Source organism: Polyodon spathula, chromosome 2 (assembly GCF_017654505.1).
Source record: "Polyodon spathula isolate WHYD16114869_AA chromosome 2, ASM1765450v1, whole genome shotgun sequence".
NCBI classification, from domain to species: Eukaryota; Metazoa; Chordata; class Actinopteri; order Acipenseriformes; family Polyodontidae; genus Polyodon; species Polyodon spathula.
Genome location: NC_054535.1, coordinates 108,491,339 through 108,519,030, shown reverse-complemented (window position 1 = coordinate 108,519,030; position 27,692 = coordinate 108,491,339). Strand labels below are relative to the sequence as shown.

Below are 27,692 nucleotides of genomic sequence, written 5' to 3'. Positions count from 1 at the left end.
CTAACGCAGCATGACTCGAACACAGCACAAAGAATGGAGCGGTCCGCGCAGTGAACACGCATAAAAGAAGATTATACAAAAAGACATATTTTCTATTCTAGTTTTATCACAACCTTTTCTTTCTGATTGGTCATTCAGTTAACTCCAGTTCCCACACAACAGATTTAAAGTATATGAAATCTGGGGTAGTTCGAATGCTTTTTATGTATTTTATTACTGTACATTTTTTTAGATTTTTTTAAATTAAATTATATTTGCACTAATTACACAGCTGACAGAATCAAATAGAAACATTTTCAAAACACACGGAGAAAATACTTAAGGTACAGGATGCAATCCAGCTCTTCTGTCTCCTGCTTACTAAGAGAGAACTCTATCAGGTGGGGCTGAAGGAATGGTTCTTTTAGCCTGGCTGGCAGAAATTCTCAAATGTGCCTTTATACAGTATGAGTGCATTACCTCACAGTGCTGGAACAGGGAGACAGACAACACAGTACAGTAAGACAGCTTTCTGTATTATTGCATTAGGTTTAAGACTGATTAAATGCACTACAAAAAAAAAAAAATTTAATTGCCAGCAACAGACAATCTCCACTGTCGTAAACAGCGCCCACTGACCACTGAGCACTCACAGTGCTGCACCTTGCTGCCAGTGTGGTGAACACAAAGCTCTCTCTCAGGTCTGTGTATCACTGGGTCAGATATCAAATATCTCTCTCTCTCTCCCCCTCCTCCTCCCAGGGGGGCTAACAATGTAAAAGAGAGCCTCTCTTTTTTTCTTACTTCCATTTGAGTATCGGGGGGGGGGGGGGGAGACAACACGATATAAAGAAACCTAAAGAGTACAAATTATCTTTAAAAGTAAAAAAAAAAAAAAAAAAAAAAAAAAAAAAAAACACATAATCTTCCTCCTCCTCTCAGGAAGAAGGAGCTGCTGTCCTCAACAGTGAGATGAGTGGATGGAGATGTCGACGCTACGTTCCTATTGGATGGAGATGTCGACGCTACGTTCCTATTGGTTCAAGTATTCAGAGTTGTTATGTTGTTCCTGCAGGGGGTACTGGTGCTCACAGCGTGCTGGCTGAGGACGCAGCCAGCCTCTTCCCAATGTAGATCCTAGAGAGAGAGAAGGACAGTTAGGAGGCTAGCATGTCTGCTTCAAACCCAAACACTGTCCAGAGATCACAGCTCTGTGGTCCTAAACACCGACACTGTTAAAATCCCTTCCAGCACATGCTAACATATCCAGAGATCACAGCTCTGTGGTCCTAAACACCGACACTGTTAAAATCCCTTCCAGCACATGCTCGCATATCCAGAGATCACAGCTCTGTGGTCCTAAACACCGACACTGTTAAAATCCCTTCCAGCACATGCTCGCATATCCAGAGATCACAGCTCTGTGGTCCTAAACACCGACGCTGTTAAAATCCCTTCCAGCACATGCTCGCATATCCAGAGATCACAGCTCTGTGGTCCTAAACACCGACGCTGTTAAAATCCCTTCCAGCACATGCTCGCATATGCAGAGATCACAGCTCTGTGGTCCTAAACACCGACGCTGTTAAAATCCCTTCCAGCACATGCTCGCATATGCAGAGATCACAGCTCTGTGGTCCTAAACACCGACACTGTTAAAATCCCTTCCAGCACATGCTCGCATATCCAGAGATCACAGCTCTGTGGTCCTAAACACCGACGCTGTTAAAATCCCTTCCAGCACATGCTCGCATATCCAGAGATCACAGCTCTGTGGTCCTAAACACCGACACTGTTAAAATCCCTTCCAGCACATGCTCGCATATGCAGAGATCACAGCTCTGTGGTCCTAAACACCGACACTGTTAAAATCTCTTCCAGCACATGCTCGCATATGCAGAGATCACAGCTCTGTGGTCCTAAACACCGACACTGTTAAAATCCCTTCCAGCACATGCTCGCATATCAAGAGATCACAGCTCTGTGGTCCTAAACACCGACGCTGTTAAAATCCCTTCCAGCACATGCTCGCATATGCAGAGATCACAGCTCTGTGGTCCTAAACACCGACACTGTTAAAATCCCTTCCAGCACATGCTCGCATATGCAGAGATCACAGCTCTGTGGTCCTAAACACCGACACTGTTAAAATCCCTTCCAGCACATGCTCGCATATGCAGAGATCACAGCTCTGTGGTCCTAAACACCGACACTGTTAAAATCCCTTCCAGCACATGCTCGCATATCCAGAGATCACAGCTCGTCCACACGTCATTAATCCCTGCTGACTGGACCCAGGAAGAGTTCTGATCAGTTTTTGAAGAACATAAAAGGGTAAAAACACATCTGCTTGACCAAAGCAAAGAGTCTGCGCTTAAGCCACAGTAATTTTTTTTAGTTTTGCCACTCTTCCTCCATGGTTATATTGTATTACACTTTGATATGCTTTTACTGTGGGGAAACTTCTCTAAGGAAAGTATAGGTACTTGGTCAAGTAGCAGCACTGTGTAATTTTCAATGTTACCCTAAAGTTATACAATTGGGGAATCACTGTCCGATCTTTATTTACTAGTCTGTACTGGAAAACATTGCAGCACACCTTGTACTGCTTGCATTCAGGAAGACGATTTAATAAAAATAAATAGTAATTGTGCTGGTGTCATGATGATCGTCGTATCGTAACAGACAGGGCTCACAGTTAATCACACCAAGTAAATGTTTCACACCAGCACCCAGCAAGTACAGTACTGCCCCCCAGGCTGGTAGCTGGCAAGACTGTTCTCTGGGTGGGACAGTGGAAGAGAGGCCAGTCCAGTTCTCATTACCCGAGTCCGAGGGTGAGCAGGTGAGAGACGACAATGGAGGGGATAAAGATGACCAGGAATTCAGAGGATAAGATCCCCTTCTTCATCACGCGAGCCTTCCTCACGCTCAGCGAGCCCGTCTGCTTCGGATGCTGGAACAGAAACTCCCTGGAGAAAGAGGGAGGGAGTCAACATTTTTTATAATCAACTTATAGGAGCATGTGAGCATTAAAAGTCTATTTTAAGATCTCACCTTATTCAGATGCATACTAAAATAAATCTTTGCTTACCTCCCTTCCCTCCACTCCACCCTCTCACCCCACAATCCCTCCCGTCTTCTCCCTCCATCCCTATTGTGTGATGTAGTTAATGTTGACATAGTATAGCAGATACAGTAGATGCAGCTGATCTAATAGATCTAGTTGATGTAGTCGGTCTAAGTAATACAGTTGGTGTAGTAGGTTGGTTTAGTTGATATAGTTGATGTGTAGTCGATGTAGTCGATACAGGTGATGTAATAAATCTAGGTGGTGAGAGGTGGTGTAATAGATCTAGGTGATGTAGTTGATGTGGTGGGTGTAGATTTAGTTCGTGTGTAGTTGATACAGGTGGTGTAATAGATCTAGGTGATGTAGTTGATGTGGTGGGTGTAGATCTAGTTGATGTGGTGGGTGTAGATTTAGTTCATGTGTAGTTGATACAGGTGGTGTAATAGATCTAGGTGATGTAGTTGATGTGGTGGGTGTAGATCTAGTTGATGTGGTGGGTGTAGATTTAGTTCATGTGTAGTTGATACAGGTGGTGTAATAGATCTAGGTGATGTAGTTGATGTGGTGGGTGTAGATAGATTTAGTTCGTGTGTAGTTGATACAGGTGGTGTAATAGATCTAGGTGATGTAGTTGATGTGGTGGGTGTAGATTTAGTTTGTGTGTAGTTGATACAGGTAGTGTAATAGATCTAGGTGATGTAGTTGATGTGGTGGGTGTAGATCTAGTTGATGTGGTGGGTGTAGATTTAGTTCGTGTGTAGTTGATACAGGTGGTGTAATAGATCTAGGTGATGTAGTTGATGTGGTGGGTGTAGATCTAGTTCATGTGTGTTGATACAGGTGGTGTAAGAGATCTAGGTGATGTAGTTGATGTGGTGGGTGTAGATTTAGTTTGTGATCTAGGTAGTGTAATAGATCTAGGTGATGTAGTTGATGTGGTGGGTGTAGATCTAGTTGATGTGGTGGGTGTAGATTTAGTTCGTGTGTAGTTGATACAGGTGGTGTAATAGATCTGGGTGATGTAGTTGATGTGGTGGGTGTAGATGTAGTTGATGTGGTGGGTGTAGATTTAGTTCGTGTGTAGTTGATACAGGTGGTGTAATAGATCTAGGTGATGTAGTTGATGTGGTGGGTGTAGATTTAGTTCGTGTGTAGTTGATACAGGTGGTGTAATAGATCTAGGTGATGTAGTTGATGTGGTGGGTGTAGATGTAGTTGATGTGGTGGGTGTAGATTTAGTTCGTGTGTAGTTGATACAGGTGGTGTAATAGATCTAGGTGATGTAGTTGATGTGGTGGGTGTAGATCTAGTTGAGTTCGTGTGTAGTTGATACAGGTGGTGTAATAGATCTAGGTGATGTAGTTGATGTGGTGGGTGTAGATCTAGTTCATGTGTAGTTGATACAGGTGGTGTAATAGATCTAGGTGATGTAGTTGATGTGGTGGGTGTAGATCTAGTTGATGTGGTGGGTGTAGATTTAGTTCATGTGTAGTTGATACAGGTGGTGTAATAGATCTAGGTGATGTAGTTGATGTGGTGGGTGTAGATCTAGTTGATGTGGTGGGTGTAGATTTAGTTCATGTGTAGTTGATACAGGTGGTGTAATAGATCTAGGTGATGTAGTTGATGTGGTGGGTGTAGATCTAGTTGATGTGGTGGGTGTAGATTTAGTTCGTGTGTAGTTGATACAGGTGGTGTAATAGATCTGGGTGATGTAGTTGATGTGGTGGGTGTAGATGTCTAGTTGATACAGGTAGTGTAATAGATCGAGGTGATGCAGTTGATGTGGTGGGTGTAGATCTAGTTGATGTGGTGGGTGTAGATTTAGTTAATGTGTAGTTGATACAGGTGGTGTAATAGATCTAGGTGATGTAGTTGATGTGGTGGGTGTAGATTTAGTTCGTGTGTAGTTGATACAGGTGGTGTAATAGATCTAGGTGATGTAGTTGATGTGGTGGGTGTAGATCTAGTTGATGTGGTGGGTGTAGATCTAGTTCGTGTGTAGTTGATACAGGTGGTGTAATAGATCTAGGTGATGTAGTTGATGTGGTGGGTGTAGATTTAGTTCGTGTGTAGTTGATACAGGTGGTGTAATAGATCTAGGTGATGTAGTTGATGTGGTGGGTGTAGATCTAGTTGATACAGGTGGTGTAATAGATCTAGGTGATGTAGTTGATGTGGTGGGTGTAGATCTAGTTGATGTGGTGGGTGTAGATTTAGTTTGTGTGTAGTTGATACAGGTGGTGTAATAGATCTAGGTGATGTAGTTGATGTGGTGGGTGTAGATCTAGTTGATACAGGTGGTGTAATAGATCTAGGTGATGTAGTTGATGTGGTGGGTGTAGATCTAGTTGATGTGGTGGGTGTAGATTTAGTTCGTGTGTAGTTGATACAGGTGGTGTAATAGATCTAGGTGATGTAGTTGATGTGGTGGGTGTAGATCTAGTTGATGTGGTGGGTGTAGATTTAGTTTGTGTGTAGTTGATACAGGTGGTGTAATAGATCTAGGTGATGTAGTTGATGTGGTGGGTGTAGATCTAGTTGATGTGGTGGGTGTAGATTTAGTTTGTGTGTAGTTGATACAGGTGGTGTAATAGATCTAGGTGATGTAGTTGATGTGGTGGGTGTAGATCTAGTTGATACAGGTAGTGTAATAGATCGAGGTGATGTAGTTGATGTGGTGGGTGTAGATCTAGTTGATGTGGTGGGTGTAGATTTAGTTCGTGTGTAGTTGATACAGGTGGTGTAATAGATCTAGGTGATGTAGTTGATGTGGTGGGTGTAGATCTAGTTGATGTGGTGGGTGTAGATTTAGTTCGTGTGTAGTTGATACAGGTGGTGTAATAGATCTAGGTGATGTAGTTGATGTGGTGGGTGTAGATCTAGTTGATGTGGTGGGTGTAGATTTAGTTCGTGTGTAGTTGATACAGGTGGTGTAATAGATCTAGGTGATGTAGTTGATGTGGTGGGTGTAGATCTAGTTGATGTGGTGGGTGTAGATTTAGTTCGTGTGTAGTTGATACAGGTGGTGTAATAGATCTAGGTGATGTAGTTGATGTGGTGGGTGTAGATCTAGTTGATACAGGTGGTGTAATAGATCTAGGTGATGTAGTTGATGTGGTGGGTGTAGATCTAGTTGATGTGGTGGGTGTAGATTTAGTTCATGTGTAGTTGATACAGGTAGTGTAATAGATCTAGGTGATGTAGTTGATGTGGTGGGTGTAGATCTAGTTGATGTGGTGGGTGTAGATCTAGTTCATGTGTAGTTGATACAGGTGGTGTAAAAGATCTAGGTGATGTAGCGGAGTGGCTGTTCGTACTTTGGCGGCAGGTTCTCCGGCCGGCTTGACCAGTCCCAGGTCCAGTCAACACTGCTCTTCAGCATGCTCTCCACCTCCACACCGCGCTCCTGACCGTCCTCCTCTGACTGCGTCACACACAGAGCATGAACAAACAAACATTGCAACAGAGAAAACAATGCCCCTCTTTAAGAACTACATCACAACTTCAAACAACAGGGTGTTACAATTCACTGTGTATCAACGAATCATAATACTTTCTATACATGTAATAGAGGCATGTACAGTTTGTATTGTCAGACAAGACCAAGAAGGCACAGCAGAGCTCATTGTAGTTCACCAAATGGTTCTTGAATGAATGCGAATTACAATTGGTAAAGATAAATACATTTCCGTATCTCGTTTAATTTTTGCCTTTTAACAAAATAGTCCGTCATTACTGATCTTATTATACATCATACAAGTAGCCCATCAGGACCATCACATGAATCGTATTGTTAACCTACATAATGAGAGAATCAGTGTACAGTAACACCACTGTGGAATATAAAGTGGTAGTATTAGATGTCCTACTACCCAAAACATTTGCCTGCTTGAGTTTTAAGAACAATACACTATTCCTGAGATATGCAATAGATAAGAACAGAACACAAGAGATAAGAACAGAACACAAAGTACTCAGCATACAGTCTCTCCCGCAGCTCACCACACTTTACTGGATTTGCATTAGACTAGAGGGCAATAACTACTAAGAGTTCTAACAGCACAGAAGCTCTTGCACATTGCTGGGCTGCAGTATGTAATCTACACATGTATATTTCTACCAATACATAACCCAGTCGAAAGCATGTCAATAAAGCATCTCTCCATCCAGTGGGCTGTAACTTATAGCACGCCCCTGTCACATGGATATAATTTAATTGCTGACATGTGTACCCTGCTGCTCAATGGGCCAGGCTGCACTAGTGGGTGAGCTGGGAAGTGTGTGTAATGTGTGGTGGTCGCTGGTACCTGTGTGCTGGTGTGGTCTGCGCTGCTCCCAGACTCGCTGGGTGCTGCTTGAGAGGCTGCTGTCTTTGGCTTCATCGCCAGGGAAGGGCTGGGGACACAAACACACTGGGGTCATTGACAGAGCTAGCCTGTGACGTCTATTACTGCTGGGTAGGCTGTGACATTTCAGATTCTTCAGAGCAGAGTGACCTGGTGTAACAGTGTAAGATCTCAGGAGCATCGCACAATACAGAGCTGCAGTAAAGAGCATAAAAATGGCTAGAATGTGCAAAGGCAAGTCAATATACAGTGCCTATAGTAAGTATTCACTCCCCTTGGACATTTTTTCAGTTTGTTGTGTTACAACCTGAAACCTTGATGCATTTAAATTTGATTTTTTTCCCTTTGATTTACACAACCTACTCAACACTTTGAAGAGTCAAGAGAATTTTTATTGTGAAACAACAGTTAATGAAAAAAAAAAAAACTGAAATGTCTTGGTTAGATAAATATTCACCCCCTGAGTCAATACTTGCTAGAACGACCTTTGGCAGCAATTACAGATGGGAGTCTTTTAGGGTAAATCTCTACCAGGGTTGCACATCTCGATCATGCAATATTCGCCCATTCTTCTTGGCAAAATTGTTCAAGCTCTGTCAAGTTAGATGGGGATTGTTGGTGGACAGCAATCTTCAAGTCTTGCCACAGATTCTCAATCGAATTCAAGTCCGGGCTTTGACTGAGCCAATCTAGAACATTCACTTTCTTATTTTTAAGCCACTCCAGTGTCGCTTTGGCGGTGTGCTTGGGGTCATTGTCCTACTGAAAGGTTAATCTCCATCCCAGTCTTAGGTCTTTTGCAGACTGAAGCAGGTTTTCCGCAAGGATTTGCCCGTATTTAGCTCCATTAATTTTGCCCTATACCCTGACAAGCTTCCCAGTCCCTGCCAATGAAAAGCATCCCCATAGAATGATGCTGCCACCACCATGCTTTACAGTAGGGATGGTGTTACCTGGGTGATGTGCTGTGTTGGGTTTGCGCCAGACATAACGCTTTGCACTTAGGCCAAATAGTAAAATTTTTGTTTCATTGTTCCACATAATCTTTTACCACATCTTTTCAGAGTCTCCTACATGCCTTTTTGCAAATTCAAAGTGGGATTTTACATGGGCTGTTTTTTTTTCAGAAATGTCTTCCTTCTTGCCACTCTTCCATACAGGCCAGCTTTGTGGAGTACCTCAGCTATTGTTGACACATGGACAATTTCTCCCATCTCAGCCATGGAACGCTGTAGGTCTTTCAGAGGCCTCTTGGTAGCTTCTCTGACCAATGCCCTTCTTACCCGACTACTCAGTTTGGGAGGACGGCCTGCTTTTAGCAGATTCTGGATGGTGCTGTATACCTTCCACTTCTTCATGATAGACTTGACTTTGCTCCAAGGTATATTCAATGCCTTTGAAATCTTATACCCCTCCCTTGATCTGTGCCTTTCCACAACTTTATCCCGAAGTTGTTTTGAAAGGTCCTTGGTCTTCATGGCAGTATCTTTGCTTTGAATGCACTACCTAACTGTGGGTAGTGAGTAATCTGAAATCATGTGAACCACTTTTATTGCACACAGATGGACTCCATTTAACTTACTGTGTGGATTCTGAAGGCAGTTGGTTGCACCTGAGCTTGTTGAGGAGTGTCACAGCAAAGGGGGTGAATACTTATCTAATGAAGACTTTTCAGGTTTTTATTTTTAATTGATTTGTTTATTCACCCCCCATTTTTTCACACATTGAAAGTGTTGAGTAGGTTGTGTAAATCAAAAGGAAATCCCACTTAAATGCATCAAGATTTCAGGTTGTAACACAACAAACTGTGAAAACGTCTAAAGGGGTGAATGCTTTCTACAGACACTAACACCCTTATTATCGCACTGTTGCACAGTTTACAGTATGGCTGCGATTTCCTGTTGCACTACCATATTGCACCTCTATTTCTGCCCTATTTCAGTACTATACCGCTGCGATCCAGACCTGTCGGAGGAGCTGTTTCTGTCAGACTCGAGCTGTGCATCCAGCAGGATCTGCTCCATGTCGCCCTGGTGCTGCGAGGAGGAAGAGGGGGGGGGGTGTTCCAGCCCCCCCACGCTCGATCTCCTGCTGCTGCTGCTGCTGCTCTGATTGTAGTGCAGTTCCACCCAAGAGCCTAGAGAGACAACACAACACAGGTCACATGAGAGACACAACGCAACACAGGTCTCATGGGAGACACAACACAGCAACACAGGTCACAGTGGAGACACAAGACAACAGGTCACACGAGAGATACAACACACAACAAAAGTCGCAGTGGAGACTACACAACCCAGGTTACAGTGGAGACAACACAACAGGTCACATGGGAGACAACACAACTCAGGCATTATTTCGTGTTTGTATTTGTGTGTTTTTTTTTGTTTTGTTTTTTTTTTAAAAACATGGTCATTCTGTTTTAATATCTTCATTAAAACTTGTTAAAAGGGAATTACTTGGCCCATGCCTAGTTTAAACCCTGCACACATTAGTCAAAAAGCAACACATTAAAATCTGAATTGGAGCTTGAGTATTGGGGATTCATGGTTTCTTTCTTTATTTATTTATTTATTTATTTATATACGCTAGAAATGTTGATTTTCAATACTGGAAAAAGAAGTGGGGAATCACAGAGTACATTACAATGGAGAGCTAGCTTTGCTATCTTTCTTAAATAAAGCATTTAAAATGATGTTCTTAAGCAACACAAATATCAAATGAAATGACAGCTGGATCCCTGATACCAACAGAGGTTAAAATCAACGTGGTTCTGAAACCAGTAATTGGACACTACCTGTAATGGAACTTTGTTGAGAGAATCACAGAATATAGCTGTGTACCAACTATGAAGACACACATATCTTCAATATGGCCAGGCATCAGTCCACAGAAAATCTAGCTTAGCTTTGAACATCTGATTTCAACTTGAGCTGTACTTAGAGCCTCTGTTTTTATTCCCAACTTGTAGCTGAAAGTAACATTTTCACCATTAATTTCCAGTTTTTATAAACCTGAGCAAATAATGCCCGAGGAGAAATATCGCAGCTCAAGTGAATAGAAAAACCTGCCTAGAAGTAGTTCCTCTGTGCATTTGTAACCCCAGATGTTCCTCCTTGATACACACTCATATACACAGAGAAGAAGATGAAAGCATCCATTTTGAAAAAAGACGCATGGGCCTCAGACTCAGATCGTTTAGATTATAAGAAATAATTTTTATATTATTCTGAAATCTTCATCTTACATCTTCAAACCAGAGACCTGTTAGATTTTCTTTCAAAAAGCCCTGATGGAGTTTGAAATCCCCTGCAAAGGACTGGTGATCCAACCGTTTTGAAGATCCTCTGAATCTACGATACAATGCAGGATTTTTGTTTTCCCTTATACACAAATAAGGATAATGGTATCAACTAGAATAACTTCAGTAGTTCGGGACAAACACCAATCACGAAATGTTTTAGTACAACTATTTATGTTTGGAGAATGTGGAGTGTGCGATTTCACAGAGAATTACGTTGTATATACGCTTTCATTTGGCATCAAACCTATCTTGGTTTGGGGGCTCGCTGCCTGGCCGAATGAACGAGATGGAGACCCCCATTGATAAAATATAGAAATTGTTTTTAAGAAAGGTGGAGATGGGGAGGTGGTGGGTTACCATGAAATCAAAGCACAACTGAGAGGAAAGTGAAGAGGGTATTTATAGTGCTAACAATCTTAATCAGCTAATGTGTAAATTGAAGGATTCAATTTGTGATGCAGATTGGTGTCTGACCCTCCTCCCAAACTTTAATTAAAAATATCACTTATTGCCAATGTTGTGTGTTATCCTAAACAACAAGTCACTGGAACGCCTGTGTTTACATGAGGCACCACTCTGTCTTAATCAGTGCATCCCAGCTGTTCAAGAACAGCCACCCCAAGTGCTTTATTATTTTTATTTTCTATTATCCAAACCTCTTATATGGATCTAGGATTAGAAGTAGCCAAAGGTGGTGTCGCAGTAGCCACACACAGTGTTGCAGGAAATGCATCACCTGCTTCTTCATAATTCTGACTAGCAGAGCCTGGCCAGGCAATGTTTTTCTTTTCTATTATTAGCTCCTCTCTCCTTTTTTTTGTTTGTCTTATACAGTTATTCCTGTCTCTTATTTTTAGAGCTTCTCAGGGCATCTATATGTTTCCATTCAATTGGTTTGTTTGTTTTCCCTCCACTAGTCACCTGATGGGGTGAAGGCCCTGAGTTCCTGTTTCCTGGTTTTTTTGGGGGGGGGGGGGTTGTTGCTCACCTTTGTTTGTTAGGATTTTTTGTTGTATTACTATACTTTTTTTGTTTATTTAGCAAAATATAGTCTTTGTTTTCCTTTTGTCAACTATCCTAACAGTGCAGGCTGCATTTTCTTGACCACCAGTTTTTCTCTGCATACCTTTTTTTTTTTTGTTTGGGGTTCTGTTTGTTTTTGCCAGTTTTTTTGTTGAAGGATTTACAACAACGGCATTGCAGATTCACAGAACCATCGCCGGACCAAGAGCAGCCAGGGGGAGATCTTTTTCAATTGTTTATCTATTGGATTACAGGTTTTTTCTGAATGGCCATTCATGCGATTTATTTTTGGGATGTTTGCATAGGATTTTTTTTTATTGCCTTCCAAAACTGTGCTATTGGATGATATTCAGACAACTTGTGTCCTTTTCCTCAGCAGCAATAAATGCATTCTTGGTAGCCTCTGATGGGCCCCCTTTTCATAATTATTTTCACTGTGGAAATTGACTGCTATTATTAGTCAACTTTGTTACATCGAATGATATGAACGACCACTACACAGTCAAAAGGGCTGCGACTCGATGAGTTCTTCGTACAGCAAACAGTCAAGCTGCTCTACCTTTGAATTTTAAGCTTGCCTAACTGTAAATGTAATCTATCTACCTAAAGTTAAAAATATTCCTCTGCAATAATGCTATAATTTCACAACTGCCTGAGTCAACACCACTTTTTTTTTCATTTCACCACAATGAGATTCTGTTTTAAATCCTCCCTATATAACTAATACATCGTTAAACCCCATGAACAAGCATTCCTTTCTAATTGTAATCTCATTTAATCTCACAAGGGAGTCGCCAATAGAAATGTAAGGATTTGCTGCCACTGAGTAGTTGGGGTGGGTTTAAATTATTTCGAACAAACCAATAATAGATAAGTCAGGAAGGAGGGGCATTGCCCAGCTGCACTGGGAAATGTAGTTTGTTTTTGTTTTTTAAATGGGAAAGGGGTGAAGCCAATGTGAATTGAGAAACCATTTCCAGTGTTTATTGGCTGTATACAAATTATTTTTTTTTGAATTGGGGGTATTGTTTTTTTTTTTTTTCTAAAGTCAGAAACTCAGAAGCCCAAGTTATGCTGTTCATGGGGCCCTCACTGTACCTACACACTGGGAACAATGCCCTTTTAGGGTTACTTCAGGGTACTGGAAAACAAGGGCTGAAAACTGCTACTGTACATTATGAGGGTTAACAAATCTCCCATTCAACAAACAAAGGCTTGAGTATGGATGTGATCAAAACTCTAATCCTAAAACTGCGAAACAATGTTTTAACATAATTAAACTAAAGACAAGATCATTATCTCATAATTATCACCATGCTAGTCATGAAGAGCTGAGGGTTGTAGAGATGCCCGTTACAAGCAAGATGCAAGTTAGAAGATTTCATCCTGAACTTCTGGAACATGCCAAGGCCAGAATAGGTTGTGTGCAGGGGTGCTGGCAGATCCAGTTTATCAGTACGCAAGATTTAAACCCAATTAGCTTGGCAGTGCCCCAGCTCTGCACCACAGCAGGCAGGGATCAGGACCAACAGAAGCTGACAGGAGGCTGTTACGTAACACATCTATTCCTGCCAGAGAATAACATCACCCTTCCTCTCTCTTTGAGCTCTGTGCCTGTCCTCACGTGCGCCAGCTAGAACCCTACCCAGACTGTCTGTTTGCAGTGTTTACCCACTCCCAGGCTGGGTAGACTAGACTTTAAGGGTCTGGCTGTCTGTGCTTCTGGCCGTGTCTTTGCAACTAGTTTACATTTTTTTTTTTTTTTTAAAACCTTTTCCTGCTATAGTGGGTCATTGTGCCTATCAGTGATCAAAAGGATGGTCTTCAAGAGTAAATGTCTTCACATTTCCTTTTCAACTTCCCTATTTTATTGTATTGCATTTACAATCATTCTGACTGTGTTCTCCGTTCTGTTATCTGAAGGTTTCTCTAGCTCTGCCTTTACCTGGTGCTGGATCTCACGTACTACACAGCATCTACACTGCACTGTGCCACCCTGCACAGCCTCCAGGGAGCAGCTCTCTCCCTCTCGGGCTGCAGAGGAGAGGCATGCTGGATTTCACGTACTACACAGCATCTACACTGCACTGCACTGTGCCACCCTGCACGGCTGCCAGGGAGCAGCTCTCTCTCTCTCTCGGGCTGCAGAGGAGAGGCATGCTGGATCTCACGTACTACACAGCATCTACACTGCACTGCACTGTGCCACCCTGCCAGGGGAGGTGCACGATGTGACTGAGTCATCGCGTCGTCCTCTCTTCTCTCTCTCTCTCTTCTCTCTCTCTCTCTCTCTCTCTCTCTCTCTCTCTCTCTCTCTCTCTCTCTCTCTCTCTCTCTCTATCCTGTACACGCCTCTCTGTTAATTAAAGTGTTCACCATCAAATAAACGAGCGGTTAAATGATTTAGTTCAGAGAGGAGAGTTCAGTTTTGAGAGAGAGAGAGATCAGAGGTAGAAACACTGCTTTGTTTCTTTGTCAGGAAATACAGTATGTGTTTTATTACATACATCTGAAGTGCTGTAACTATGTTTGTTGTTTTGTACTATGCACTTTATCCTGTACATCGCCTCTCTGTTAATAAAGTTTCAACAATCAAATAACGAGCGAGTTAAATGAGTTATGTTCAGAGCAGCAGTTTGGAGTAGAGTTCAGTTTTGTTTTCTGCAGAATTAAGCTCAGAAGGTACAATCCAATCGCTTGTTTTCAGTGTAGCAGTATTAAAACCAACATTTTTTCCATTGCTGCTTCACCCATTTCAATTGCAGTGGCTTTGTTAGGGATTAGGTAAGAATCTTTTTTGCAGCAGTCTGTGCCTCTGGATTTGGCCTCCCTGTCTCAATGTGTTTCTCTGTGCTGTGTGCCAGGCTGACACAGAGACAGACGATGACGTCACGAGGAGTGAACAGAGACAGGGGCAACTACTCAAGCTGACAGAACTTGGTCCCACTCTTTAAAAACTGCAAAGAGCTGTGACTGCGATTGTGATCGGATTTACCAAGCTGTTGCTCCGATTGCATAAGTGCTACACTTACTTGAAAAATATTCGAACAGACACTGGCTAAAATGATTACAAAAATGTAATAAAGTAAGAAAGATCATGCACAGATAACAGCACAGAGGGTGCAGTAGACTCCAGTAACACACTAAGAAAGATCATGCACAGATAACAGTACAGAGGGCAGTAGACTCCAGTAACACACTAAGAAAGATCATGCACAGATAACAGCACAGAGGGTGCAGTAGACTCCAGTAACACACTAAGAAAGATCATGCACAGATAACAGCACAGAGGGTGCAGTAGACTAACACACTAAGAAAGTAACACACTAAGAGAAGATCATGCACAGATAACAGCACAAAGACTGCAGTAGACTCCAGTAACACACTAAGAAAGATCATGCACAGATAACAGCACAGAGGGTGCAGTAGACTCCAGTAACACACTAAGAAAGATCATGCACAGATAACAGTACAAAGACTGCAGTAGACTCCAGTAACACACTAAGAAAGATCATGCACAGATAACAGCACAGAGACTGCAGTAGACTCCAGTAACACACTAAGAAAGATCATGCACAGATAACAGTACACTGCAGTAGACTCCAGTAACACACTAAGAAAGATCATGCACAGATAACAGTACAGAGACTGCAGTAGACTCCAGTAACACACTAAGAAAGATCATGCACAGATAACAGCACAGAGGGTGCAGTAGACTCCAGTAACACACTAAGAAAGATCATGCACAGATAACAGCACAGAGGGTGCAGTAGACTCCAGTAACACACTAAGAAAGATCATGCACAGATAACAGCACAGAGGGTGCAGTAGACTCAAGTAACACACTAAGAAAGATCATGCACAGATAACAGCACAGAGGGTGCAGTAGACTCCAGTAACACACTAAGAAAGATCATGCACAGATAACAGCACAGAGGGTGCAGTAGACTCAAGTAACACACTAAGAAAGATCATGCACAGATAACAGCACAAAGGGTGCAGTAGACTCCAGTAACACACTAAGAAAGATCATGCACAGATAACAGCACAGAGGGTGCAGTAGACTCAAGTAACACACTAAGAAAGATCATGCACAGACAACAGCACAGAGGGTGCAGTAGACTCCAGTAACACACTAAGAAAGATCATGCACAGATAACAGTACAGAGGGTGCAGTAGACTCCAGTAACACACTAAGAAAGATCATGCACAGATAACAGCACAGAGGGTGCAGTAGACTCAAGTAACACACTAAGAAAGATCATGCACAGATAACAGCACAGAGGGTGCAGTAGACTCAAGTAACACACTAAGAAAGATCATGCACAGACAACAGCACAGAGGGTGCAGTAGACTCAAGTAACACACTAAGAAAGATCATGCACAGACAACAGCACAGAGGGTGCAGTAGACTCAAGTAACACACTAAGAAAGATCATGCACAGATAACAGCACAGAGGGTGCAGTAGACTCCAGTAACACACTAAGAAAGATCATGCACAGATAACAGCACAGAGGGTGCAGTAGACTCCAGTAACACACTAAGAAAGATCATGCACAGATAACAGCACAAAGACTGCAGTAGACTCCAGTAACACACTAAGAAAGATCATGCACAGATAACAGCACAGAGGGTGCAGTAGACTCCAGTAACACACTAAGAAAGATCATGCACAGATAACAGCACAGAGGGTGCAGTAGACTCCAGTAACACACTAAGAAAGATCATGCACAGATAACAGCACAGAGGGTGCAGTAGACTCAAGTAACACACTAAGAAAGATCATGCACAGACAACAGCACAGAGGGTGCAGTAGACTCAAGTAACACACTAAGAAAGATCATGCACAGATAACAGCACAGAGGGTGCAGTAGACTCCAGTAACACACTAAGAAAGATCATGCACAGATAACAGTACAAAGACTGCAGTAGACTCCAGTAACACACTAAGAAAGATCATGCACAGATAACAGCACAGAGGGTGCAGTAGACTCCAGTAACACACTAAAGAAAGATCATGCACAGATGCACAACAGCACAGAGGGTGCAGTAGACTCCAGTAACACACTAAGAAAGATCATGCACAGATAACAGTACAAAGACTGCAGTAGACTCCAGTAACACACTAAGAAAGATCATGCACAGATAACAGCACAGAGGGTGCAGTAGACTCCAGTAACACACTAAGAAAGATCATGCACAGATAACAGCACAGAGGGTGCAGTAGACTCCAGTAACACACTAAGAAAGATCATGCACAGATAACAGCACAGAGGGTGCAGTAGACTCCAGTAACACACTAAGAAAGATCATGCACAGATAACACAAAGACTGCAGTAGACTCCAGTAACACACTAAGAAAGATCATGCACAGATAACAGTACAAAGGGTGCAGTAGACTCCAGTAACACACTAAGAAAGATCATGCACAGATAACAGCACAGAGGGTGCAGTAGACTCCAGTAACACACTAAGAAAGATCATGCACAGATAACAGCACAAAGACTGCAGTAGACTCCAGTAACACACTAAGAAAGATCATGCACAGATAACAGTACAGAGGGTGCAGTAGACTCCAGTAACACACTAAGAAAGATCATGCACAGATAACAGCACAGAGGGTGCAGTAGACTCAAGTAACACACTAAGAAAGATCATGCACAGATAACAGCACAGAGGGTGCAGTAGACTCCAGTAACACACTAAGAAAGATCATGCACAGATAACAGCACAGAGGGTGCAGTAGACTCCAGTAACACACTAAGAAAGATCATGCACAGATAACAGCACAGAGGGTGCAGTAGACTCAAGTAACACACTAAGAAAGATCATGCACAGACAACAGCACAGAGGGTGCAGTAGACTCAAGTAACACACTAAGAAAGATCATGCACAGATAACAGCACAGAGGGTGCAGTAGACTCAAGTAACACACTAAGAAAGATCATGCACAGACAACAGCACAGAGGGTGCAGTAGACTCCAGTAACACACTAAGAAAGATCATGCACAGACAACAGCACAGAGGGTGCAGTAGACTCCAGTAACACACTAAGAAAGATCATGCACAGATAACAGTACAGAGGGTGCAGTAGACTCCAGTAACACACTAAGAAAGATCATGCACAGATAACAGCACAGAGGGTGCAGTAGACTCCAGTAACACACTAAGAAAGATCATGCACAGATAACAGCACAGAGGGTGCAGTAGACTCCAGTAACACACTAAGAAAGATCATGCACAGATAACAGCACAGAGGGTGCAGTAGACTCCAGTAACACACTAAGAAAGATCATGCACAGATAACAGCACAGAGGGTGCAGTAGACTCCAGTAACACACTAAGAAAGATCATGCACAGATAACAGTACAGAGGGTGCAGTAGACTCCAGTAACACACTAAGAAAGATCATGCACAGATAACAGCACAGAGGGTGCAGTAGACTCCAGTAACACACTAAGAAAGATCATGCACAGATAACAGTACAAAGACTGCAGTAGACTCCAGTAACACACTAAGAAAGATCATGCACAGATAACAGCACAGAGGGTGCAGTAGACTCCAGTAACACACTAAGAAAGATCATGCACAGATAACAGTACAAAGACTGCAGTAGACTCCAGTAACACACTAAGAAAGATCATGCACAGATAACAGTACAGAGGGTGCAGTAGACTCCAGTAACACACTAAGAAAGATCATGCACAGATAACAGCACAGAGGGTGCAGTAGACTCCAGTAACACACTAAGAAAGATCATGCACAGATAACAGCACAGAGGGTGCAGTAGACTCCAGTAACACACTAAGAAAGATCATGCACAGACAACAGCACAGAGGGTGCAGTAGACTCCAGTAACACACTAAGAAAGATCATGCACAGATAACAGCACAGAGGGTGCAGTAGACTCCAGTAACACACTAAGAAAGATCATGCACAGATAACAGTACAAAGACTGCAGTAGACTCCAGTAACACACTAAGAAAGATCATGCACAGATAACAGCACAGAGGGTGCAGTAGACTCCAGTAACACACTAAGAAAGATCATGCACAGATAACAGCACAGAGGGTGCAGTAGACTCCAGTAACACACTAAGAAAGATCATGCACAGATAACAGCACAGAGGGTGCAGTAGACTCCAGTAACACACTAAGAAAGATCATGCACAGATAACAGCACAGAGGGTGCAGTAGACTCAAGTAACACACTAAGAAAGATCATGCACAGATAACAGTACAAAGACTGCAGTAGACTCCAGTAACACACTAAGAAAGATCATGCACAGATAACAGTACAAAGACTGCAGACTCCAGACTCCAGTAACACACTAAGAAAGATCATGCACAGATAACAGTACAAAGACTGCAGTAGACTCCAGTAACACACTAAGAAAGATCATGCACAGATAACAGCACAGAGGGTGCAGTAGACTCCAGTAACACACTAAGAAAGATCATGCACAGATAACAGCACAGAGGGTGCAGTAGACTCCAGTAACACACTAAGAAAGATCATGCACAGATAACAGTACAAAGACTGCAGTAGACTCCAGTAACACACTAAGAAAGATCATGCACAGATAACAGTACAAAGACTGCAGTAGACTCCAGTAACACACTAAGAAAGATCATGCACAGATAACAGCACAGAGGGTGCAGTAGACTCCAGTAACACACTAAGAAAGATCATGCACAGATAACAGCACAGAGGGTGCAGTAGACTCCAGTAACACACTAAGAAAGATCATGCACAGATAACAGTACAAAGACTGCAGTAGACTCCAGTAACACACTAAGAAAGATCATGCACAGATAACAGCACAGAGGGTGCAGTAGACTCCAGTAACACACTAAGAAAGATCATGCACAGATAACAGCACAGAGGGTGCAGTAGACTCCAGTAACACACTAAGAAAGATCATGCACAGATAACAGCACAGAGGGTGCAGTAGACTCCAGTAACACACTAAGAAAGATCATGCACAGATAACAGCACAGAGGGTGCAGTAGACTCAAGTAACACACTAAGAAAGATCATGCACAGATAACAGCACAGAGGGTGCAGTAGACTCCAGTAACACACTAAGAAAGATCATGCACAGATAACAGCACAGAGGGTGCAGTAGACTCCAGTAACACACTAAGAAAGATCATGCACAGATAACAGCACAGAGACTGCAGTAGACTCCAGTAACACACTAAGAAAGATCATGCACAGATAACAGCACAGAGGGTGCAGTAGACTCAAGTAACACACTAAGAAAGATCATGCACAGACAACAGCACAGAGGGTGCAGTAGACTCCAGTAACACACTAAGAAAGATCATGCACAGATAACAGTACAGAGGGTGCAGTAGACTCCAGTAACACACTAAGAAAGATCATGCACAGATAACAGTACAAAGACTGCAGTAGACTCCAGTAACACACTAAGAAAGATCATGCACAGATAACAGCACAGAGGGTGCAGTAGACTCCAGTAACACACTAAGAAAGATCATGCACAGATAACAGCACAGAGGGTGCAGTAGACTCCAGTAACACACTAAGAAAGATCATGCACAGATAACAGTACAAAGACTGCAGTAGACTCCAGTAACACACTAAGAAAGATCATGCACAGATAACAGTACAAAGACTGCAGTAGACTCCAGTAACACACTAAGAAAGATCATGCACAGACAACAGCACAGAGGGTGCAGTAGACTCAAGTAACACACTAAGAAAGATCATGCACAGATAACAGCACAGAGGGTGCAGTAGACTCCAGTAACACACTAAGAAAGATCATGCACAGATAACAGCACAGAGGGTGCAGTAGACTCAAGTAACACACTAAGAAAGATCATGCACAGATAACAGCACAGAGGGTGCAGTAGACTCAAGTAACACACTAAGAAAGATCATGCACAGATAACAGTACAGAGGGTGCAGTAGACTCCAGTAACACACTAAGAAAGATCATGCACAGATAACAGTACAAAGACTGCAGTAGACTCCAGTAACACACTAAGAAAGATCATGCACAGATAACAGCACAGAGGGTGCAGTAGACTCAAGTAACACACTAAGAAAGATCATGCACAGATAACAGTAGACTGCAGTAGACTCCAGTAACACACTAAGAAAGATCATGCACAGATAACAGCACAGAGGGTGCAGTAGACTCCAGTAACACACTAAGAAAGATCATGCACAGATAACAGTACAAAGACTGCAGTAGACTCCAGTAACACACTAAGAAAGATCATGCACAGATAACAGATATTTCCTGACGTCATCTGAGTCATTTTGTGGGGGGGGTGGGGGTTGGAAAAAACTACAAAGACTGCAGTAGACTCCAGTAACACACTAAGAAAGATCATGCACAGATAACAGCACAGAGGGTGCAGTAGACTCCAGTAACACACTAAGAAAGATCATGCACAGATAACAGTACAGAGGGTGCAGTAGACTCCAGTAACACACTAAGAAAGATCATGCACAGATAACAGTACAAAGACTGCAGTAGACTCCAGTAACACACTAAGAAAGACAGAGGGTGCAGTAGACTCCAGTAACACACTAAGAAAGATCATGCACAGATAACAGTACAGAGGGTGCAGTAGACTCCAGTAACACACTAAGAAAGATCATGCACAGATAACAGCACAGAGGGTGCAGTAGACTCCAGTAACACACTAAGAAAGATCATGCACAGATAACAGTATAAAGACTGCAGTAGACTCCAGTAACACACTAAGAAAGATCATGCACAGATAACAGTACAGAGGGTGCAGTAGACTCCAGTAACACACTAAGAAAGATCATGCACAGATAACAGCACAGAGGGTGCAGTAGACTCCAGTAACACACTAAGAAAGATCATGCACAGATAACAGTACAAAGAGTGCAGTAGACTCCAGTAACACACTAAGAAAGATCATGCACAGATAACAGTACAGAGGGTGCAGTAGACTCCAGTAACACACTAAGAAAGATCATGCACAGATAACAGCACAAAGGGTGCAGTAGACTCCAGTAACACACTAAGAAAGATCATGCACAGATAACAGTACAGAGACTGCAGTAGACTCCAGTAACACACTAAGAAAGATCATGCACAGATAACAGCACAAAGACTGCAGTAGACTCCAGTAACACACTAAGAAAGATCATGCACAGATAACAGCACAGAGGGTGCAGTAGACTCCAGTAACACACTAAGAAAGATCATGCACAGACAACAGCACAGAGGGTGCAGTAGACTCAAGTAACACACTAAGAAAGATCATGCACAGACAACAGCACAGAGGGTGCAGTAGACTCCAGTAACACACTAAGAAAGATCATGCACAGATAACAGTACAAAGACTGCAGTAGACTCCAGTAACACACTAAGAAAGATCATGCACAGATAACAGTACAGAGGGTGCAGTAGACTCCAGTAACACACTAAGAAAGATCATGCACAGATAACAGCACAGAGGGTGCAGTAGACTCAAGTAACACACTAAGAAAGATCATGCACAGATAACAGTACAGAGGGTGCAGTAGACTCCAGTAACACACTAAGAAAGATCATGCACAGATAACAGCACAAAGGGTGCAGTAGACTCCAGTAACACACTAAGAAAGATCATGCACAGATAACAGCACAGAGACTGCAGTAGACTCCAGTAACACACTAAGAAAGATCATGCACAGATAACAGTACAAAGACTGCAGTAGACTCCAGTAACACACTAAGAAAGATCATGCACAGATAACAGCACAAAGGGTGCAGTAGACTCCAGTAACACACTAAGAAAGATCATGCACAGATAACAGCACAGAGGGTGCAGTAGACTCCAGTAACACACTAAGAAAGATCATGCACAGATAACAGCACAGAGGGTGCAGTAGACTCAAGTAACACACTAAGAAAGATCATGCACAGATAACAGCACAGAGGGTGCAGTAGACTCCAGTAACACACTAAGAAAGATCATGCACAGATAACAGCACAGAGGGTGCAGTAGACTCCAGTAACACACTAAGAAAGATCATGCACAGATAACAGTATAAAGACTGCAGTAGACTCCAGTAACACACTAAGAAAGATCATGCACAGATAACAGCACAGAGGGTGCAGTAGACTCCAGTAACACACTAAGAAAGATCATGCACAGATAACAGCACAAAGACTGCAGTAGACTCCAGTAACACACTAAGAAAGATCATGCACAGATAACAGTACAAAGACTGCAGTAGACTCCAGTAACACACTAAGAAAGATCATGCACAGATAACAGCACAGAGGGTGCAGTAGACTCCAGTAACACACTAAGAAAGATCATGCACAGATAACAGCACAGAGGGTGCAGTAGACTCAAGTAACACACTAAGAAAGATCATGCACAGATAACAGCACAGAGGGTGCAGTAGACTCAAGTAACACACTAAGAAAGATCATGCACAGATAACAGCACAGAGGGTGCAGTAGACTCAAGTAACACACTAAGAAAGATCATGCACAGATAACAGCACAGAGGGTGCAGTAGACTCAAGTAACACACTAAGAAAGATCATGCACAGATAACAGCACAAAGACTGCAGTAGACTCCAGTAACACACTAAGTAACACACAGATAAAGAAAGATCATGCACAGAAAGATCAGCACAGATAACAGACTGCAGTAGACTCCAGTAACACACTAAGAAAGATCATGCACAGATAACAGCACAGAGGGTGCAGTAGACTCCAGTAACACACTAAGAAAGATCATGCACAGATAACAGCACAGAGGGTGCAGTAGACTCAAGTAACACACTAAGAAAGATCATGCACAGATAACAGCACAGAGGGTGCAGTAGACTCCAGTAACACACTAAGAAAGATCATGCACAGATAACAGCACAGAGACTGCAGTAGACTCCAGTAACACACTAAGAAAGATCATGCACAGATAACAGTACAGAGACTGCAGTAGACTCCAGTAACACACTAAGAAAGATCATGCACAGATAACAGTACAAAGACTGCAGTAGACTCCAGTAACACACTAAGAAAGATCATGCACAGATAACAGCACAGAGACTGCAGTAGACTCCAGTAACACACTAAGAAAGATCATGCACAGATAACAGTATAAAGACTGCAGTAGACTCCAGTAACACACTAAGAAAGATCATGCACAGATAACAGTAACACACAAAGAAAGACATGCACAGACTGCAGTAGACTCCAGTAACACACTAAGAAAGATCATGCACAGATAACAGTATAAAGACTGCAGTAGACTCCAGTAACACACTAAGAAAGATCATGCACAGATAACAGCACAAAGACTGCAGTAGACTCCAGTAACACACTAAGAAAGATCATGCACAGATAACAGTATAAAGACTGCAGTAGACTCCAGTAACACACTAAGAAAGATCATGCACAGATAACAGTACAAAGACTGCAGTAGACTCCAGTAACACACTAAGAAAGATCATGCACAGATAACAGCACAGAGGGTGCAGTAGACTCCAGTAACACACTAAGAAAGATCATGCACAGATAACAGCACAGAGGGTGCAGTAGACTCCAGTAACACACTAAGAAAGATCATGCACAGATAACAGCACAGAGGGTGCAGTAGACTCCAGTAACACACTAAGAAAGATCATGCACAGATAACAGCACAGAGGGTGCAGTAGACTCCAGTAACACACTAAGAAAGATCATGCACAGATAACAGTATAAAGACTCCAGTAATAAAGTGGCTATAGCTAATAAATGACTCCACACATTTTCCACCATGTTTACCCTCCACAGGTCATGCAGTTTCAATTCAGTTTAAGTCGTGCCATCTTTACTCTGACACAACAACAGCAGATACCATGAATTACCTCTTCATTACAGACACTAAGCTCTTCAGAAAAACAAAACTGGCCCACACCGTCTCTACAGTATGTAACACTGATTAGCTTTTTAACCCCTTTCACCTGAATGAGGCTTCACTGTCTGCAAACAGTGCGTAACATCTGCTTTACAGGGACGGAAATAAGACTCATATTGCATATCAGTTTCACCCATTCCAGGTTTTAATACGAGCATGATTAGCTACAGTGTACAGGTAACAGTAGCTCAGGTGAGTCTTCTTAAACTCAGTCAAACCAAGAATGGATCAGACTGCTTTGCTACGGGGTCTTACTTCCATCCCTGCTTTCTGATGGTCTCTTTAATACATGCTATTGGGCTAAAAAGCCACTGATTAGAACTTGATTGCCTTGTGGAGAAAACAGGTATCAAACTCAGCCTACACTGTATTTTGCAGTCTTGTTATTGTCTACAATATTATAGTAGCTGGTTGATCTCAAAACTTTGTCAAGTTGGATCTTGGTAACCCCATTCTGTACCCTCACCACCCTGTGTGTGAAGGTGTCCTGCCCTCTGTCTCCTAAGTCTTTAAGCACTTCATTTCCAACTGTTCCCTCTGGTCCTGGTTTCTGTGCTGCGCTTAAAGTATTAATCAGGGTTAACTTTGTCAACTGCCTGTTATGACTTTTAAAAGAAAGTTTACAAACGAGAGGAGGCCATTCAGACCATCTTGCTTGTTTGGTTGTTAGTAGCTTATTGATCCCAGAATCTCATCAAGCAGCTTCTTGAAGGATCCCAGGGTGTCAGCTTCAACAACATTACTGGGGATTCCAGACCCTCACAATTCTCTGTGTAAAAAAGTGCCTCCTATTTTCTGTTCTGAATGCCCCTTTGTCTAATCTCCATTTGTGACCCCTGGTCCTTGTTTCTTTTTTCAGGTCGAAAAAGTCCCTTGGGTCGACACTCTCAATAAATTTTAGAATTCTGAATGCTTGAATTAGGTCGCCGCGTAGTCTTCTTTGTTCAAGACTGAACAGATTCAATTCTTTTAGCCTGTCTGCATACGACATGCCTTTTAAACCTAGAATAATTCTGGTCACTCTTCTTTGCACTCTTTCTAGAGCAGCAATATGATGCAGGGTTCCGAGAAGCTCCAGGAATCAAGGGAGCATGTATTCTTAAAACTACTACATCACTTTACACCATTTATTTGGAGGGACCTCAAAATCACCGACAGAAATAATATTTTGTTTAATAATTTGCATAGAATCAACAGTGTACCGGACTATATCCAGATGCAATTCTAGAGGTCTAAAGGAGGCGAGGAGAAATATTCAGAGACTTCAAGTGGCAGACACGGTCAGTGCTTCGAGACGGGTCCACACTCTGAATAACTGCTGCTACATTCGGTATGCCAACCCTCTCAGATTTTTATTTTGCGTCACTCCCAGCGATGTGTGAAAGCGACACCCTCCCTATCAGCAGGACATAAACACCTCACACATACACACTGACCACAGGAAACCTGCACGCAATCGCTTCTACCTGCAAGTCACTCTGATAAATTTAGACTATAAAACACTGCGTCTTAACAAGCTAACACAACAACAATAAGGTGCTTAAACTTCCTGGCGATAGCGCACACATACCTCCATGAATGGGGGGGGTGTGTAGAGCAATGCTGTGTATGACAATCAGCTTGACTTGCCTCTGTCTCCAGCTCATAAAATATAAAACGGTTATACTAAAATACTACATTTAAAAAAATAATAAAACTGTTGACAGTCTTTAGGACGCCGACATAAACTTCACTGAATTCCTCCTACTGAGAACGAAGGAAGGAAACATATAAAACCACCGCTGAGTGGTCATCGATCCCTCAGGAACTATGTAAACACTCGTCAGACTCATGAACCAGCCCCCACCTGGCAGCTCATGGTGGCCCTCCACCACATTCACGGTATAATGCAGGTATTTTACTCTGTCCAGCCTGTCTGATCTCAATAGAACGCACAGGGGTACAGGAGAAGACAGGCTGTTAAACAGGAGGCTCACTGCCTGGCCCGTCTCTCTAGTCCCTGCCTACACATTGCATGCTGTACAGAGCAACACCGTTTTGTTTTTGCCTTTCTTATTCAAGTAAGCCGAGTTTAGTGCTCCCAGTTTCATAGCAGACATCCCCACACCACAACACAAACTGCTACGACTTGACACAACTGGGAGACTGGCAGACCCTAAGGACCAGGCCACTGTTGCACCTGTGCTGAATAAGATAAACGAGGTGTGGTACAGCATGTTAATAAACATGGCAGACCAGGGTAAACTATAGTTAGTGCATGGTATAACCATGAGAAAACTGCAATAAACACAGTGCAAAATGAATGTGGTGGACTTTTATAAGGGCCCTGGCATGGTTTAGTCTCGTTAACTCAGCGACACTCTTTAATTAGGCCAAGGCACGCTCACTGTCAGGATCATCTGGGAGAAAACCTGCCGCTCCTTGTCTTGACAATCCAGCTGCCAATTCATGCTTGGCTGTGTTAAATGAATCTTCATTGTGGCAGTTAATGAATGGCTAGTCAGCGGGAAATTATTTCAATGCAATTCCCGTGTCAAACCAAGCAGTGTATTATACAATTATAAACGGCTGCTAAATAAATACATAAATAAATACAAATGACTTTCACAAGTAACTAACAACGTGAATCACAAACAAAGCGTATTATTAACATCCCTTTAACGAGCAATTTAATCGTTTGTTTACGTGACCCGTGTTGCCTGTTCCACTAGTTTCATTGTCCTTGTTTATAACAGTTATTCTTTCTTGCAATGATTGTACATGTACAGCAACTATAAATAGAATGTATAGCGTGAAAGAAACACACAAACGATATATACCAGTGTATAAAATACACAAATAAAAACACACCCACAAACAGTACAGTACTTACTGTGCAGGTTATCGTCGGGCGCTTGTCCGTGATGAGACATTACTGTCTGGGTATTGCTGGTTCAGTTCTGCGGTAATGATGGGACCTGTGTACAGCAATGCGCTTGCTTGCTTGCTTGCTTGATGCTTGCTTTCTTTCTTTCTTGCTTGCTTGCTTGCTTGCTTTGCTTGCTTGCTTGCT

General features: G+C 42.5%; 1 protein-coding gene and 1 long non-coding RNA gene across 7 annotated transcripts; one reads left to right on the top strand and one right to left on the bottom strand.

The window, feature by feature from the left end:
* Positions 1 to 448: 448 nt before the first annotated feature.
* Positions 449 to 27,692, bottom strand: zgc:73226 (uncharacterized protein LOC402792 homolog). Its single transcript, XM_041239338.1, has 6 exons — positions 27,513 to 27,692; positions 9,367 to 9,538; positions 7,363 to 7,450; positions 6,373 to 6,479; positions 2,805 to 2,951; positions 449 to 1,116 (listed from the first exon to the last, which is right to left on the bottom strand). Exons 1-6 carry the CDS (start codon positions 27,550 to 27,552, stop codon positions 1,068 to 1,070), a joined length of 603 nt encoding a protein of 200 aa, XP_041095272.1. The 5' UTR covers positions 27,553 to 27,692; the 3' UTR covers positions 449 to 1,067.
* Positions 2,958 to 6,366, top strand: LOC121307209. Of its 6 annotated transcripts, XR_005948292.1 has the most exons (4): positions 2,958 to 3,320; positions 3,392 to 3,504; positions 3,675 to 3,727; positions 5,198 to 6,366. It is a non-coding gene; the product is annotated as an uncharacterized LOC121307209 (long non-coding RNA). The 6 variants fall into 6 exon arrangements; XR_005948289.1 differs by having other exon boundaries at positions 2,958 to 3,504; XR_005948290.1 differs by lacking the exons at positions 2,958 to 3,320; positions 3,392 to 3,504; positions 3,675 to 3,727 and adding exons at positions 4,152 to 4,329; positions 4,477 to 4,743.